Consider the following 13,834-nt stretch of genomic DNA (forward strand, 5'->3'; position numbering starts at 1 on the left):
GGCTCTCCCCCCATAGATCCTCCTAGATCCCTCGCCCCAAAGAATTCCAGCTTGGGTCAGCCCAACCCATGGATTCCCTGCTCCTCCCAGACTCCCCCCGGATCCCCCATAGGTCCCTCGTAGATCCCCCTATATCTGCCTGCCATAGATCCCCCATCCATGGATCCCCCCACCGACCCCCCCATCCTTGTGTCCCCGCCCTTCCCCGCATCTCCGCCCGCGGCCGCCCCGTCCCCGCCCCCGCCCGGTCTGTCCCGCCCTCCCGGCGCGGCGATGGCGGCCCCGGTGCGGGCCGTGGCCCCGGTGCGGGACGCGGCCTCCGCGAGCAGCGCGGGCCCGTGGTCGCTGCGGCACCTGGACCTGGAGCTGCGCGTGTCCTTCGCGGGCGCGGGCGCGGGGCGGGTGCGGGGCCGCGCGCGGCTGGAGCTGCGCTGCGAGCGGGACGGGGCGGGCGCGGAGCTGCGGCTGGACGGGCACCCCACGCTGTCCGTGAGCCGCGCCGCGCTCCTGCCGCCCCCCGGGGGGCCCGGGGACCCCGCCGGGCAGGCGCTGCCCGTGGAGAGCCGGCCCTTCGCCAGCTACGGCAGCGCCCTGCACATCACCCTGCCCCAGCCCCCCCGCGCCGGGCAGCTGCTCACCCTCCTCATCGACTACGAGGCGGGCGAGGGGCCCGGGGTGAGCGGGGGGACACCGCGGGATACCGGGCCCCCGGGGGAAGGGGGGGACACCGGGGGACACGGGGCCGGGGGAAGGGGGGAGACACTGGGCCCGGTGAGAAGGGGGAACAGCGGGGACACTGAGTCCAGAGTGAATGGGGGGACACTGGGCCCGAGGAGAGGGTGGGACAGCGGGGACACTGAGTCCAGGGTGAATGGGGGGACACTGGGCAGGAGGAGAGGGTGGGACAGCGGGTTACACTGCGTCCAGGGTGAGCAGGGGGACACCGGCCCCGGGGGGGAGGAGACACCGGGCCCAAGGAGTGACAGGGGGATGGAGGGGACACTGGGTGCAGGGGGAGGGGGAGGACACCGGGTGTGGACTGGGGGCCACCAGACCCCGGGGGAACCGCAGGAGGACCCAGGGGACACCAGGCCTGGGGTGGGCAGAGCTCCCCCCGGTGAGAAGTCCCTTCCCAGCTCCCTCTGAAGGAGCAGCCCCTCAGCAGGGTCTCTGTCCCTACCCAGGTGTGCTGGCTGGCCCCCGAGCAGACAGCGGGGAAGCAGAAGCCCTACATGTACACGCAGGGCCAGGCCGTCCTCAACAGGTCCTTCTTCCCCTGCTTTGACACCCCCTCGGTCAAGTTCACCTACTCAGCCACCGTGAAGGTAAGGGGAGCCCTGGGAGCTGACCCAGCTGTTCTGAGGGCAGGAACACCTCTGCTCTGGACATAGGCTGGGAGGGCTGGAGCTGTTCAGCCTGGAAAAGAGAAGGCTTCAGGCAGACCTTAGAGCCCAGGGGTACTCCTGCCTCTCCCCAGCCGCACTGCTGGGCTCCACAGTGTGTGGTGACTGGGAGTTGACCAAAATACTCGATGCTTGCTGCCAAAATATCATTGAGTTGTTGGGATCAACTCACTGTTTAACCTCTCTGCTCTCCTCATACTGCTGCATTTCCCTAAGAAATTCCTCTCATTATCACAGAACCCCTAATTTTGCCCCATAGCAGCCCAAGGCTGGTGGGATTCCCACTCCTGGCATTTGTAGCAGCAGGAGCGTGACTGGGACGAGCCAAGTTGGGGGGACACAGCTGGAGGAGGGCGGTGATGCTGGGCTGTGCTGGATCCTGGTGGTGGTGCTGGGGCTGCCAAACTTTCAGGATGGAAGGAGCAGCTGCTAGTCCCCAAAGACAGGACTAAATAATCCAGATTCCCTCCTTGCCTGTGAGTGGGCACGTGGTGACACCAGCACTGGGCCACTCTGGTGTGCCAGCCTGCTGTGGGCCAGGGAAGCTGCTGTGTGATGCCAATCCAGTGCCAATGGCATGGGGTGGCATCAGCTGGCAATGCTGGAATTGATTTATTTTGCCTCCTGCTCTAATTTCTCTCCTTAAAACTTTGGCAGAACCCCTTGCACCCCACAGGCTGAGCATGGGGCTGGGCTGTCACAGACCCCCAGCCTGATGCTCCGCACCAAAAAAACTTTATTCACTGTGTAGCTCACCCCATTTTTGGGATAGGGGCCACTGGATCAGTTACCCTGGGCTCAGCCCAGGCCAGTGGATCGGCCATGAGTTCTGTGCTGGCTTGGGAACAGGAAAAACGAGTTGTTGTGCAAGAACCGGGAGGGGAGCCTGCAGCTCTGGGATCTGCATCCTCTGCCCTTCTACACCTGCAACTTCAGCGTTTCCTTATCTCCTGGCACCTCGTGGGGCAGCTCCAGGTGTCCTGGTGTTGCACTCAGCTGAGTGATGCCTGTTGCAGGGATGTAGCCAGGATCCTGGGTGGGAGCTCGGGGCCTTCCTGCTCTGCTCTGCTCCGCAAAACCTGCAGTGCCCATGGACCTGGCACCTTCAGTGCTGGGACACCTTTGCCATCACACACATCCCCACTGGGTTAGCTGGCCTCCCACTCTGTACATTATGGATCTTGTGGATGTTTTTATCCACGTGTCCAGGTCCCCGAGGGCTTCACGGCTGTGATGAGTGCCACGAGCTGGGAGAAGCAGAAGGATAATACCTTTGTCTTCAAGATGTCCCAGCCGATCCCCTCCTACCTGATCGCTCTGGTTGTCGGAGACATTGTGTCTGCTGACGTTGGCCCAAGGTAAGGGGCTCAAGAGGAGACCCCAGTGCTATCCCTGGCTGTGGGAGCTGCATGGTGGAGCTCCCATGGCAGGCACTTCTGCTTCTCCCTGCTCCGTGGGGCTCTGGAGTGCAGAGACACCAGCCATGAGCATGACCCAGTCAGTCCCTGTCCGTGTCACCAGACTGTGGGTCTGAGGGTGAGGGTCATTCTCACTCTGGAAAGTGAGGAGAAGCCTTGGTGCCACGTGCCCTCATCTTTGGGGGTATCTCTGGCTCTGCTCATCTCATCCCACATGTAAATGAGGGCAGTGGGTCCCCATGCACGGAGGGTCCTCATCTCCTCACAAGGCTGGTGCTTTTTCAAGTTCTCACCTGCCACCATGGCCATATAAAAACTCTTTGACATTCAGACAAGGAAAGAAATTCACAGCAGTTTGCACTGTCAGCCTCTTTCCCTGCCTTTATCAGCAGGTTTATATTTTTCTGTGGAATAAACTTGTGCAGTTTCTGTCTGATGAAGCAACAGGGTGAAAGTCCCCTAATGGTTAAAATTCCTCTTCTCCACGCTTGGCCAGGAGCCGTGTCTGGGCCGAGCCCTGCCTGATCGAGGCTGCCAAGAAGGAGTACGATGGGGTGATTGAGGAGTTCCTGGTGGTTGGAGAGAAACTCTTTGGACCTTATGTTTGGGGCAGGTATGGCTGGAAAGTACCTGAAGGACCTGGTTCCCCAGGGCTGGGGAGGGAGCGTCCCTCCATCCCCAGCCCTGCCCTCAGGAGGAGGGGGGAGGTCTGAGCCGAGCCTTCCCCGGCAGGTACGACATCCTGTTCATGCCACCCTCCTTCCCCTTCGGTGGGATGGAGAACCCCTGCCTCACCTTCGTCACGCCGTGCCTGCTGGCCGGGGACCGCTCGCTGGTGGACGTCATCATCCACGAGATCTCCCACAGCTGGTTCGGCAACCTGGTCACCAACGCCTCGTGGGGCGAGTTCTGGCTCAACGAGGGCTTCACCATGTACGCCCAGAGGCGCATCTCCACCGAGGTCTACGGTGCGTGGCCCTGCCTGGCCGAGGGGTGCTGAGCCCTTGCACGGGTGCTGAGACCTGTGTGGGTCTGGGGTCTGTGCCCTCAGGGCTCAGGGCATCCCTCCGAATGCTGCATCTGGAAAGAGGGGAAGGGCAGCAGCTGCAAATGCCATGGAGGTTTCTGTAAATTGAAAAAGAGTAGGTTTAGATTAGATATTGGGAAGAAATTCTTGGCTCTGAGGGTAGTGAGGCACTGGAATGGGTTGCTGAGAGAAGCTTGGCTGCCCAGTCCCTGGAAGTGTTCAAGGCCAGGTTGGATGGGGCTTAGAGCAACCTGGGCTAGAGGAAAGTGTCCCTGCCTATGGCAGGAGGTGGAATGAGGTGGGCTCTAAGGTCCCTTCCAACCCAAACCATTTTATGATTTCTGCTGGCAGCAGAATTGCCTTCACTCTGAGATGACAGATCCTCTCAGCCCCTGCCAGGGATGTGGACACTGTGTCCTTGCCCAGCCTCCCCTTCCTCTTCTTCCCTCAGCTCCCTCGTGGAGCTGATACCAGCCCCCTGAGCTCCCCCCTGGACTCACAGTCCTGTCCAGCAGCTCGAGTGTCCCAGCACCATTTACTGCATCCAGGTGAATTTAAGTGGCTCTAAAAACCTCTCAGTGACCTGGGCTGGCTTGCCCCATACTTTTCTGCAGCCCTGCTGTCCCAGTGCCGTATTTATTGGTTTCCTCCTCTCCCAGCTCATACGCTGATGCCGTTTCTCTCCTGTCACAGCACCCACTGTGATCACAGTGCACAGGGGTCTGGTCGGGGTCCCTGAACGCCTCCTGCTTGTCTCTGCCCAGGTTTGCCCTACACCTGCCTGGAGGCTGCCACGGGAAGGGCCCTCTTGCGCCAGCACATGGACGCCACAGGGGAGGACCATCCGCTCAACAAGCTGCGGGTGGTGATCGAGCCAGGTGTGTGGGGCAGGTGGGTGGTGATTGAGCCGGGTGTGTGGGGCAGGTGGGTGGTGATTGAGCCGGGTGTGTGGGGCAGGTGGGTGGTGATCGAGCCAAGTGTGTGGGGCAGGTGTGTGGTGATTGAGCCAGGTGTGTGGGGCAGGTGTGTGGTGATCGAGCCGGGTGTGTGGGGCAGGTGTGTGGTGATCGAGCCGGGTGTGTGGGGCAGGTGTGTGGTGATCGAGCCAGGTGTGTGGGGTGTCCCCGCTGCTGCCAGGGGAGGGGGACAGCGAGGGCTGGGGTGAGGGTGCCCTGCTGGGGTGTTCCATGGCTGGCAGTAAAACTGGCGTGGGTGGTGGGACCCGGGTGAGGTGGGATGGAACGGGCTGCACCCAGCTCAGAAGGGGGAATCTTGGTGCACACCAGGGCTGCGTGGTTTTGCAGGTGGGCAGAGGGTTTCTGAGGGGTTTTTGCCTTTTTCTAGGTATCAATCCGGATGATACGTACAACGAGACGCCCTACGAGAAGGGGTACTGCTTTGTCAGCTACTTGGCCCATCTGGTGGGCGACCAGAGCAAGTTTGATGCCTTCCTCCAGGTGGGTGTGACGAGGTACCAGTTCTCCAAAACTGTTCTCCAAACCCCACAGCAGGAAGCCAGGGCACAGCAGGACCCTGGGAAGGACAGGCTGAGCAGGGTGGCTGGGGAGAGGAAGAGGAGGAGGGAAACAGAAATGTTAGCAGGGGAATGAGATGAAAACAGAACCTGGCTTTGTGCTGGCAGCAGGTGCTGAGAGTGCTCAAGGGTATCCCAAGGGCTGGGCAGCCCCTGTGAGGCACGGGGGTTCAAATGGGCTCCTCGATGAGATGAAGCAAGGGAGGGCTGGGCAGCAGTGCCAGGGTGAGTGTGTCTGGCATCACCCCTGGCTGTCCCTGCAGGCCTACGTGAACCGGTTCAAGTTCCAGAGCATCACCGCAGATGACACCCTCGCGTTCTTCCTGGAGTACTTCCCAGAGCTGAAGAAGAAGGGTGTGGACTCCATCCCAGGTCAGTGCAGTGCTGTCCTGGCCAGAGGACTGGGGTTGCCACTTTGCAGACCGGCACCTGCAGGTGTCAGACCCACCCGTGTCCCTGCAGACCCCGTGCATGTCCCTTTGTGTGTTTTACTGGAGATGCTGCTGGCCCTGGCTCTGACAGAGAAGGCAGGGCACTGGCCAGCTGGGATCAGGCACTAGCCCAGGCTTGAGTGTGTGCCAGCTCAGCCTGATTCTTTTTCCATCCAAAACCAGTCCCTGCTCTGCGCTCTAGTGCTGTTTCATGGGGTTTCCATGACTCAGCCTGGTGAGTCTGGTGAGCCCTGGGATCAGGCCCAGCCACCGCCCTGGGCTCAGCCCAGCCTTGCTGGAGATCCAGGCTTGGCAGGAGCTTTCCATGCTGGAGCCAGCTCATCCTGCCAGCAGCAACAGGGCTGATAACCACAAGCACACCCTGAGCCTGGGTGGTTGAACAGCCTCACCCCCTTAGTCTCTGGTGGTCACTGTCCTTGGGCAAGTTTGGTGGTGCTGGGGATGCCCTGGGAGAAGGCAGTGAGGGGTCTGGGCAGCAGCACCTGGCATCAGGCTCAGGGAACTGCTCCCATCTCTCCCTCCCACCTTGGTGCAGGGTTTGAGTTTGACCGCTGGCTGAACACGCCGGGCTGGCCGCCCTACCTGCCTGACCTGTCGCCGGGGCAGCAGCTGATGAAGCCGGCAGAGGAGCTGGCAGAGCTCTGGGCAGCCGACGGCTTGAACATGGAGGCCATTGAAGCCGTGGACATCATGGGCTGGAGGACGTACCAGCTGGTCTATTTCCTGGATCAGGTCCTGCAGAAATCCCCCTTGCCTGAAGGTGAGGGCCAGGTGCCCAAAGGGGACCCAGGGTGACAAGCCCCAGTGAAGCCTCATGGCTGGGGACATGAGGACATGTCAGTGGGACACATGAATGTGTGGCCATCAGCCCATCTCCGATTTCTGTGGGGGTCCTGGTATCAGGGAATCCTCAGTCGGAGTGGCGGGGGATGGAGAGCCCGGGGAGGTGTGTCCCTGGATGTTGGGGATGTGTGCAGTGGCAGGAAGGAACCCTGCTGTCCCCAGCCTGGCTCGGCTATGCTGTCACCTCCCCATGTCACCTCTTTGCTGAGGGATCTCCTCCCACTTCATGCTGGCCTCCCAAGCCACTGGCATGTGGCTCTGCAGAGCTGCATGGCCTGGGAGGCCCAACATGGACACCCTCCTGCCCAGAGCCAGCAAGTGTGTGGGGTCCTCCAGAGCTGGGGGTGTGGAGGCCTCAGGAGGGTCCAGGTTTGACCAAGGCTGGGAGGATTCCAGAGGATTTTCAGTACAACTGGGATGGGCTCACAGGGTTCCCTGGGAGCAGGGGTGGGGAGCTGGGACAGAGCCCCATGGGGATGGTGAGCACTCCCCTCTCACAGGCAACGTGGAAAGGCTGAGCAAGATGTACCCCAAGATCTCCAAGGCCCAGAACGCTGAGCTGCGACTGCGCTGGTGTCAGATCGTCCTCAAGAACAACCTGGAGGCCGAGTACAGCAAAGTCAAGGACTTCCTGCACAGCCAGGTTTGTCCCTGGGCAGTGGTGGCTGTGCCCAGCAGTGTGCCAGTGGGGAGAGATGGGCACGGGGCACAGGGTGTCAGAGGGCCAGGGTTTGGCTCTTGGTCATGATAGTCCCACAGGATGGTTTGGGTTGGGAGGGATCTCAAAACTCATCTCCTTCCACCCCCTGCCATGGGCAGGGACACCTTCCACTAGACCAGGTTTTGCTCCAAGCTCCATCCAACCTGGCCTTGGGCACTCCCAGGGATGGGGCAGCCACAGCTTCTCTGGGCAACCTGTGCCAGGGCCTCACCACCCCCACAGGGAAGAATTTCTTCCCAATATCCCATCTAACCCTGCCCTCTGGCACTGGGAAACCATTCCCCCTTGTCCTGTCACTCCTGACACTTGTCCCAGGTCCCTCTCCAGCTCTCCTGGAGCTCCTTTAAGCACTGGAAGGGGCTCTAAGGTCTCCCAGGAGCCTTCTCTTCTCCAGGCCGAACACCCCCAGCTCTCCCAGCCTGGCTCCAGAGCAGAGGGGCTCCAGCCCTGGCAGCATCTCTGTGGCCTCCTCTGGACCTGCTCTGACAGGTCCATGCGTGTCCTGTGCTGGAGACCCCAGAGCTGGATGCAGTTCCACTGTGCCATTCACAGATATTTTGCAGACTATTCTGAGTTGGAAGGGACCCACAAGGATCACTGAGTCCAAGTCTTAAGTGAATGGCCCATATGGGGATCAAACACACAACCTTGTTGCTATTCCTGTGTGCTCTCTCCCTGGCCAGGAGTGGGGCGATGCTGGAGGTGTTGTGCTGGGGACAGGGGGGATGTGGGGCTCCTGGGGCTTCACCCCCCTGGATCCAGGGAGGAGTTTGGGGTGTAACCCCCCTCTGTCTCCACAGGGAAAGCAGAAGTACACACTGCCCCTGTACCGGGCCATGTGGGGCGGGTCGGAGGCCACCCGGGCCCTGGCCATGGAGACCTTCTCTGCCACAGCCCCCCAGCTCCACGTCAACGTCCAAAACTATGTGAAGAAGATCTTGGGCTTGCAGGTGGCAGAGGCCTAAGGCAGCCTGGGCTCCGCTCCCTCTGCCCGTGTTCCCAGTGGCAGGACCTCAGTGCCTCCCCCTCATTGCACATTTCCTTATTAAAATGTGTAATTTTTTTTCTCTGTTTGTGTTTTTCCTGTTCCCCACGAGCCATGGGCTGCCTTAGCGTGACTCCCTGCTCCTCTTCCTGGGCTCCAGGCTGGTGCCCAAGGAGTGAACATTGCCAGCCCTGCTCTGGGCTGTGCAGGGCACTCTGGGACACTGCTGGCTTCTCCTGGTGCTGGCACTGGAGGGACAGGCCTGGCCTTGTTGCCTGCAGGGCTGGAGGAGCCCATGGCCCTGATCCACACCAATCCTTTCTGAGTTCCTGCCAAGCTGTTCCAGGTCCTGCGTGGCAGTGGGGACATGGGGACCTGGTGCAGGGTGGCAAAACTGGGACCTGCTGGCTCCAGTGCTCTGGGGTGCTGCAAAGGCAGAGCAGGAGCTGGGGATTGCTTCTCCTCCTTGCTCTTCACCTGCCATGGCACCTGCCCCACCCCAGCATGTGGGGGCTCATGGTGGGGTGGGGGAAAGGGCTGCTTCTGCTCTCCTCCCAGCTGTCCCCTGAAGGGTTTAAAGAGCCAGTGTGGCCTACATATTGTGGAGACTGTGGGAATAGACAAAGTTGGACAGCCAGGCTGTTCCTTATTCCTTATCGAACATAGGGATTTGAGCACTCTCCCCAAAATTCCAGTACAAAACTGCCCAAGGCTGCATGAACACCAGGGAGCCTGCTGGCCATAAAAGCCCCTGAGGTGGCAATAACAAGAACACCCAACTGCCCTGGAAAGCTCACGTGACCCCCACAGTGTGTGCTGACCCCTACAACACCTCCCATCCTGCAATCCCTTAAGAAACTCGGGGTGTCCTCTTGGCAGGGTGTGTGCACCTCAGCACCCTGCACAACAGCAGCCCAGGAGCAAATCACAATAGGCCACAAGTTTTCACACACTAAATCTCTGACCCCACTGTGGTCTCTAGAGCCAAGACTCAGCCCAAACCACCCCCAAAGCCAAGACACCCGCAGTGCCCATGCACTTTTCCTCACAGGTTGGCTCAGGAGGGAGCTCCAAAGCCCAAACAGTTTTGAGAAATTGGAGTCAAGGGGGCATGGTTGAAACCAGCCTGTTTGGCCTGAGAGAATGAGGCTTTCCTGGGCAATGGGTGTCCTCTAGTGGATCAGCATTGCTGGAAATGACTTGGACCATTTTTAGAAGTCGCAATGGAGAACCTTTCTCCAGCTGCAGATCTGGTTTCCCAGGGAACACAGAGCCTGTTGATACAATTAATGTGACCTCGGAAAAGAGACTTCACTACCTATGAGGCATCTGGAAACAATCCCTCTGGTTTAAAAGGTGCCCTTGGCTCTCAAAAGCACCTATCATGTCTGGTCTGACTCACCTGAACAAGCCACCAGTGAGACAAACTGGGTGGTCCCTAAAGCACTTCCCTTGGATTAAATAAGTGACACGTTCTCCACTGCACTGACTGCAGTGCCCTCGGCACACACAGGCCTGTTATGGGATGCTGAAGAGGAGCTCACAACTGGTACTGCTTCACTGAACGAAAATCTTGGCTGCAAGGGTGGGAATGCAGGGGCTGGGAGCTGCACAACTTGGAAGGGATCCTCCAGTGCTCCAGCCATTCCCACCAGCCAAGCAGAGAGCAGCCCCCTTGTGCAGCTGGAGGCAGGACAAGGTCTTGATTTCCAGCTTGTTGCTCCCTCCCGGGGCTGCCCTGGGAGCTCTGGGCAGGGCTAGGACAGTTCCATCAGCAGACACTTCACCAACACCGGCTCTCTGGTGCTCCCCAGCCAACATCATCCAGCAGTGGGGAGAGGTGGAGCTCCTCTCCTCTCTGCTCTGCAGCATGGGAAGCATCGGGCATGGAGCTGGGGGCTGGAAGGGAACTGCAACTGCTCCTGCATGGGCTGGGAAGGGCACTGTGCCTTCACTCACCTTCCTGCAAAGGCAGCGGCTCACAGAGACACTTCAATATAAAATTAGTAACAAGATGTAACACACTTATTTTTAACAACGTAACCTTCATCAAGCTCGGAACATTTTTTGCCTAATTTTTTCCAAAATGAAAGCCAAGTCAGCCATGAAATGCCAGGAGGAGATGTTAATTCTTTATTAATAAATAGATTTAGAAAGGCTTAGCGAGACAGGATTAATGGATTTGACGGTCAGAAAGGACTGCTGTAATCTGCCAGTCTGACCTGCTGTAGAGCACAGGTCTGGATTCCCACAGCCCACCAATCCAGGCAGTTGCACAGGGGCTTATCTGTTAATCCACACCATGGAGTCTCTGAAAAGTCACTATATTCTGGTCTGAGGGCCAGTCCCCCTGCAAACACCACGTGCTCTGTTCCCACTTCTGTTCCGTCTGACTTCCCCTTACAGCCCCCGGCTGGGTCAGCTGAAGCTCTTTAAATAGTATTCTTTAAATATTGTGTTTCAAAGGATTAGTGACTCTCATGACTGCTCGATTTTACAGTATGAAAGTAATAATGGGCTTGATTATGAACTTAGTAACTCCCCAAACCACGTGGAACTAATTCATTTCTGCAATGGTTTCAGTTCTACATTCAGGTAACAAACGTAACAAAGCCCAAACCCTGCGCAGAGATAAAAACGCGGCAGATCCCCGGAGAGCACCTCAGCTGTCCCCGCTGCTCCAAGCTGCTGTAAGTGTGCAGGCAACGAGCAGCTCAGCACAGAATGGCAAACCAGAGAGGTAGCTCAAAAGTGCCAGTGTTTCTGAGGAGCAAACGAGAAGCTGGATTACCGAGGCACGTCATATGTCTGCGCTCAGCTCCGCACACTGCTTGTCTGAGATGTGGGTAGCTAAGGAGTCTATGATGTCAAGGAGGAGGAGCTGACTGAGCGAGCGGAGATTTGGCAACTTGGAGACCTTCAAGGAAAACAGAACAGAAAAAAAACAGGAAGAAATTAAAACCCTCCCCAAATCACAGCTGATGTATCAGCCTTTTACCCCTGGAACGCCCATGGGAAGGTCAGCGAGTCAGGCTGGGCATGGGTGGTGTGAGATCCGTGGTGGGGCTGGGCTGCAGGGAACAGACAGCAGGGCCCAGGCAGGGTTTAGAACCAAATTCAGCCTGTTGTGTGGAGGGCTGGGAACGGAGAGCAGGTGGAACCTACCCCCAGCACTGCCCCTCTGCTGGTACTGACAGACCCAGTGCTGGTCACCAACTGAGCACTCTCCTGACAGCAACACTGGGCACCAGCACAGCCTGAGTCCTAAGGTCTCTGTGTTTCCACTGAGAACAAGACTCAGGGCCTGATCTCTTCACTCCTGTGCTCCTGAGGAGAGGCTGCTTTCAGTGTCCATGCTGGTTCTGCTGGCATTCCTCCTGCAGTCAAAGCAGGTCACTGGAGCACTCGCCAACAAAAACCTCACCACATCAGACTGATGAGAATCTACAACAAACTTCATGCTTTTAGACTGTTCAGAAGCTCAACTGTTAGCAAAAAGGAGCTCTACACATTCCTTCCTTCTCCACAACCTCATGGTAAGAAGCCAGTAACCCCTCGGTCTAGAGGCATTCACACACACACAGGGCAGACTGTGCCCAGAGCCCAGCCTGCCTTACCTGAGTTCAGATTATTACCCCATCCACTCACCCAGCCCAAATTACTTGAGCTGAGATTATCACCTTGGCTCTGGGGAGCTGGACTGTGATAAAGACATCACGTGCATCTTTTGAGGGAAGGAAATGGCCGTGGATGCTTTCAGAAAGAGCTCAGGACGTGCTTGTGGCAATACCCTCAAACTAAGTGTCTGCCAAGACTGGGAGGGAGAGAGAACCCCCTTAGCACTGCTGGGAATCCTGCCCCTGCCCCCAGGCACGCACTGTGGAACAGATCAGGGTGTCACTACAAACACATCACAACAGCAGATTTATTAGGGCTTTTGCACAACACTGACACACAAGAGCCTCAAAACACGTCACCCAAAGCAGCGAACCTCTGGGAACAGCTCTTCAGTAACGTTCCTGCTGTGGGGAAAGCTCCTGAACAGGCCAAATCCAGAACAGCGTTAAATAAGCTGGAAGAACAGGAGATCCCACAGCCACAGACCCCAGCCTGCCTGAGCCCCAGTGACCCATCAGGCTTGTGCCTGAGAACAAATCCCCCTCAGAGCCCGTGGCTGGCCCAGGAGCACAGCATCGAGTGTCCGTGCCCAGCCACACCGAGTCACCCAGCCCAGGCCAAAAATCACACACTGAGGCCTCTCAGGCCAAGGGAAAACATTGCATAATTGAGATTTCTTCGTGCACATCTGCTTGACACTCTTCCAGCCACGTTTTGATGAAAACTGTTCTACCAGTCAACAGTTTAAATACAAAACACTTCCCCACATTCTGGTGAGGAAGTACAGCTGAGGAGAGGCCTCAAGCTCCAACTGCTGGTCTCTGAGTGTCGCAGTGTCCGTTCCCCCCAGTATGTGCTGGGGACAATCACACCAACCCGTTTGTCTTCCTGTGGCCTTCACTGGGAAGTGAGGCTGAGATTTCAGCCCTCAGGGGCTGCAAGGCAGTGACCCCAAACCCCAGGGATGTCCCGTACCTCACAGTGACTGTTCCCCATCCCTGCTGAACTGGGCTGCTCCAAAGGACTCATGGAGCCAGAAGAAAACAGGTAAGAAGAAGGCAGGAGCTGTAACTCTCCTCTGGGAGTGATTTCTGGATGCTGGCTCCACTCTCAATGCTTTTTATGCATTTTCAGTTACTTTTGAATGTAAAATGTGTCATGCTCCAGCAACTTTGGCATTTAATGAAGAGCCTGAACACCTCCCTGTCTCCTCTCCAGACACTAACAGGATGTAGCAGAGCTCTCCTTCCCCCAGAGGAGGATTGTGAGTTTAAATATACAAAGGAGAGTAAGCTACTTGAATACTAACTAGGGAATCGTTATCAGTAAGTGTGTAGCATCCAGAAATCCCTATTCTATGATTCACCTACCCATTTCAACAATGCTAATGAGTTGTGCAATGAACTGGTGACATGCTGGGGAACTCTCACGGAGGGATCACATTTTACAGGAACAACTAAACGACAACATCATTATTCTCTCAAGTGAGGACAGGAGTATTGGCACATCAGGCTCTTGACCTTTCCTGCCACTAATGCATCATCCTGCATATCAAAACAATCACAGAATCATTAAAGTTGGAAAAGACCTCTAAGACCACCGAGTCCAACTGCTGAACATAGGAACTACAGAAAGCTCAGCCAGGACATGGTAACTTACTTTAGAGCACACGACAATATAACATGTATGACAGAGAACACTTCAAGAGAAATATAAACAGCACACTGATAACTGCTAGTAGGGAGAGATTTGTGCCCTCAGTATACAACAAACTTATCCTGTTACATACCAACCCAACGAGGGCAAGGCACAAAATTAACAGCTGGAAATGGA

General features: G+C 57.3%; 2 protein-coding genes across 2 annotated transcripts in view; one reads left to right on the plus strand and one right to left on the minus strand.

The window, feature by feature from the left end:
* Nucleotides 1-273: 273 nt before the first annotated feature.
* RNPEP (arginyl aminopeptidase) lies at nucleotides 274-8,443 on the plus strand. The gene is made up of 11 exons (XM_017821272.1): nucleotides 274-675; nucleotides 1,185-1,325; nucleotides 2,613-2,761; nucleotides 3,318-3,434; nucleotides 3,554-3,789; nucleotides 4,613-4,726; nucleotides 5,193-5,305; nucleotides 5,646-5,754; nucleotides 6,370-6,594; nucleotides 7,178-7,320; nucleotides 8,199-8,443. Exons 1-11 carry the CDS (start codon nucleotides 274-276, stop codon nucleotides 8,361-8,363), a joined length of 1,914 nt encoding a protein of 637 aa, XP_017676761.1. The 3' UTR covers nucleotides 8,364-8,443.
* A 2,059-nt stretch (nucleotides 8,444-10,502) lies between these two features.
* LZTR1 (leucine zipper like transcription regulator 1) overlaps nucleotides 10,503-13,834 on the minus strand; it is a 35,337-nt gene continuing 32,005 nt past the window's right edge. The window contains exon 20 of the mRNA XM_017821419.1: nucleotides 10,503-11,300. Within this exon, the coding sequence (XP_017676908.1) occupies nucleotides 11,184-11,300 (117 nt within the window). The 3' untranslated portion in view covers nucleotides 10,503-11,183. The remainder of the gene's footprint in view (nucleotides 11,301-13,834) is intronic.

Source organism: Lepidothrix coronata, unplaced genomic scaffold, assembly GCF_001604755.1.
Source record: "Lepidothrix coronata isolate B3197 unplaced genomic scaffold, Lepidothrix_coronata-1.0 Scaffold90, whole genome shotgun sequence".
NCBI classification, from domain to species: domain Eukaryota; kingdom Metazoa; phylum Chordata; class Aves; order Passeriformes; family Pipridae; genus Lepidothrix; species Lepidothrix coronata.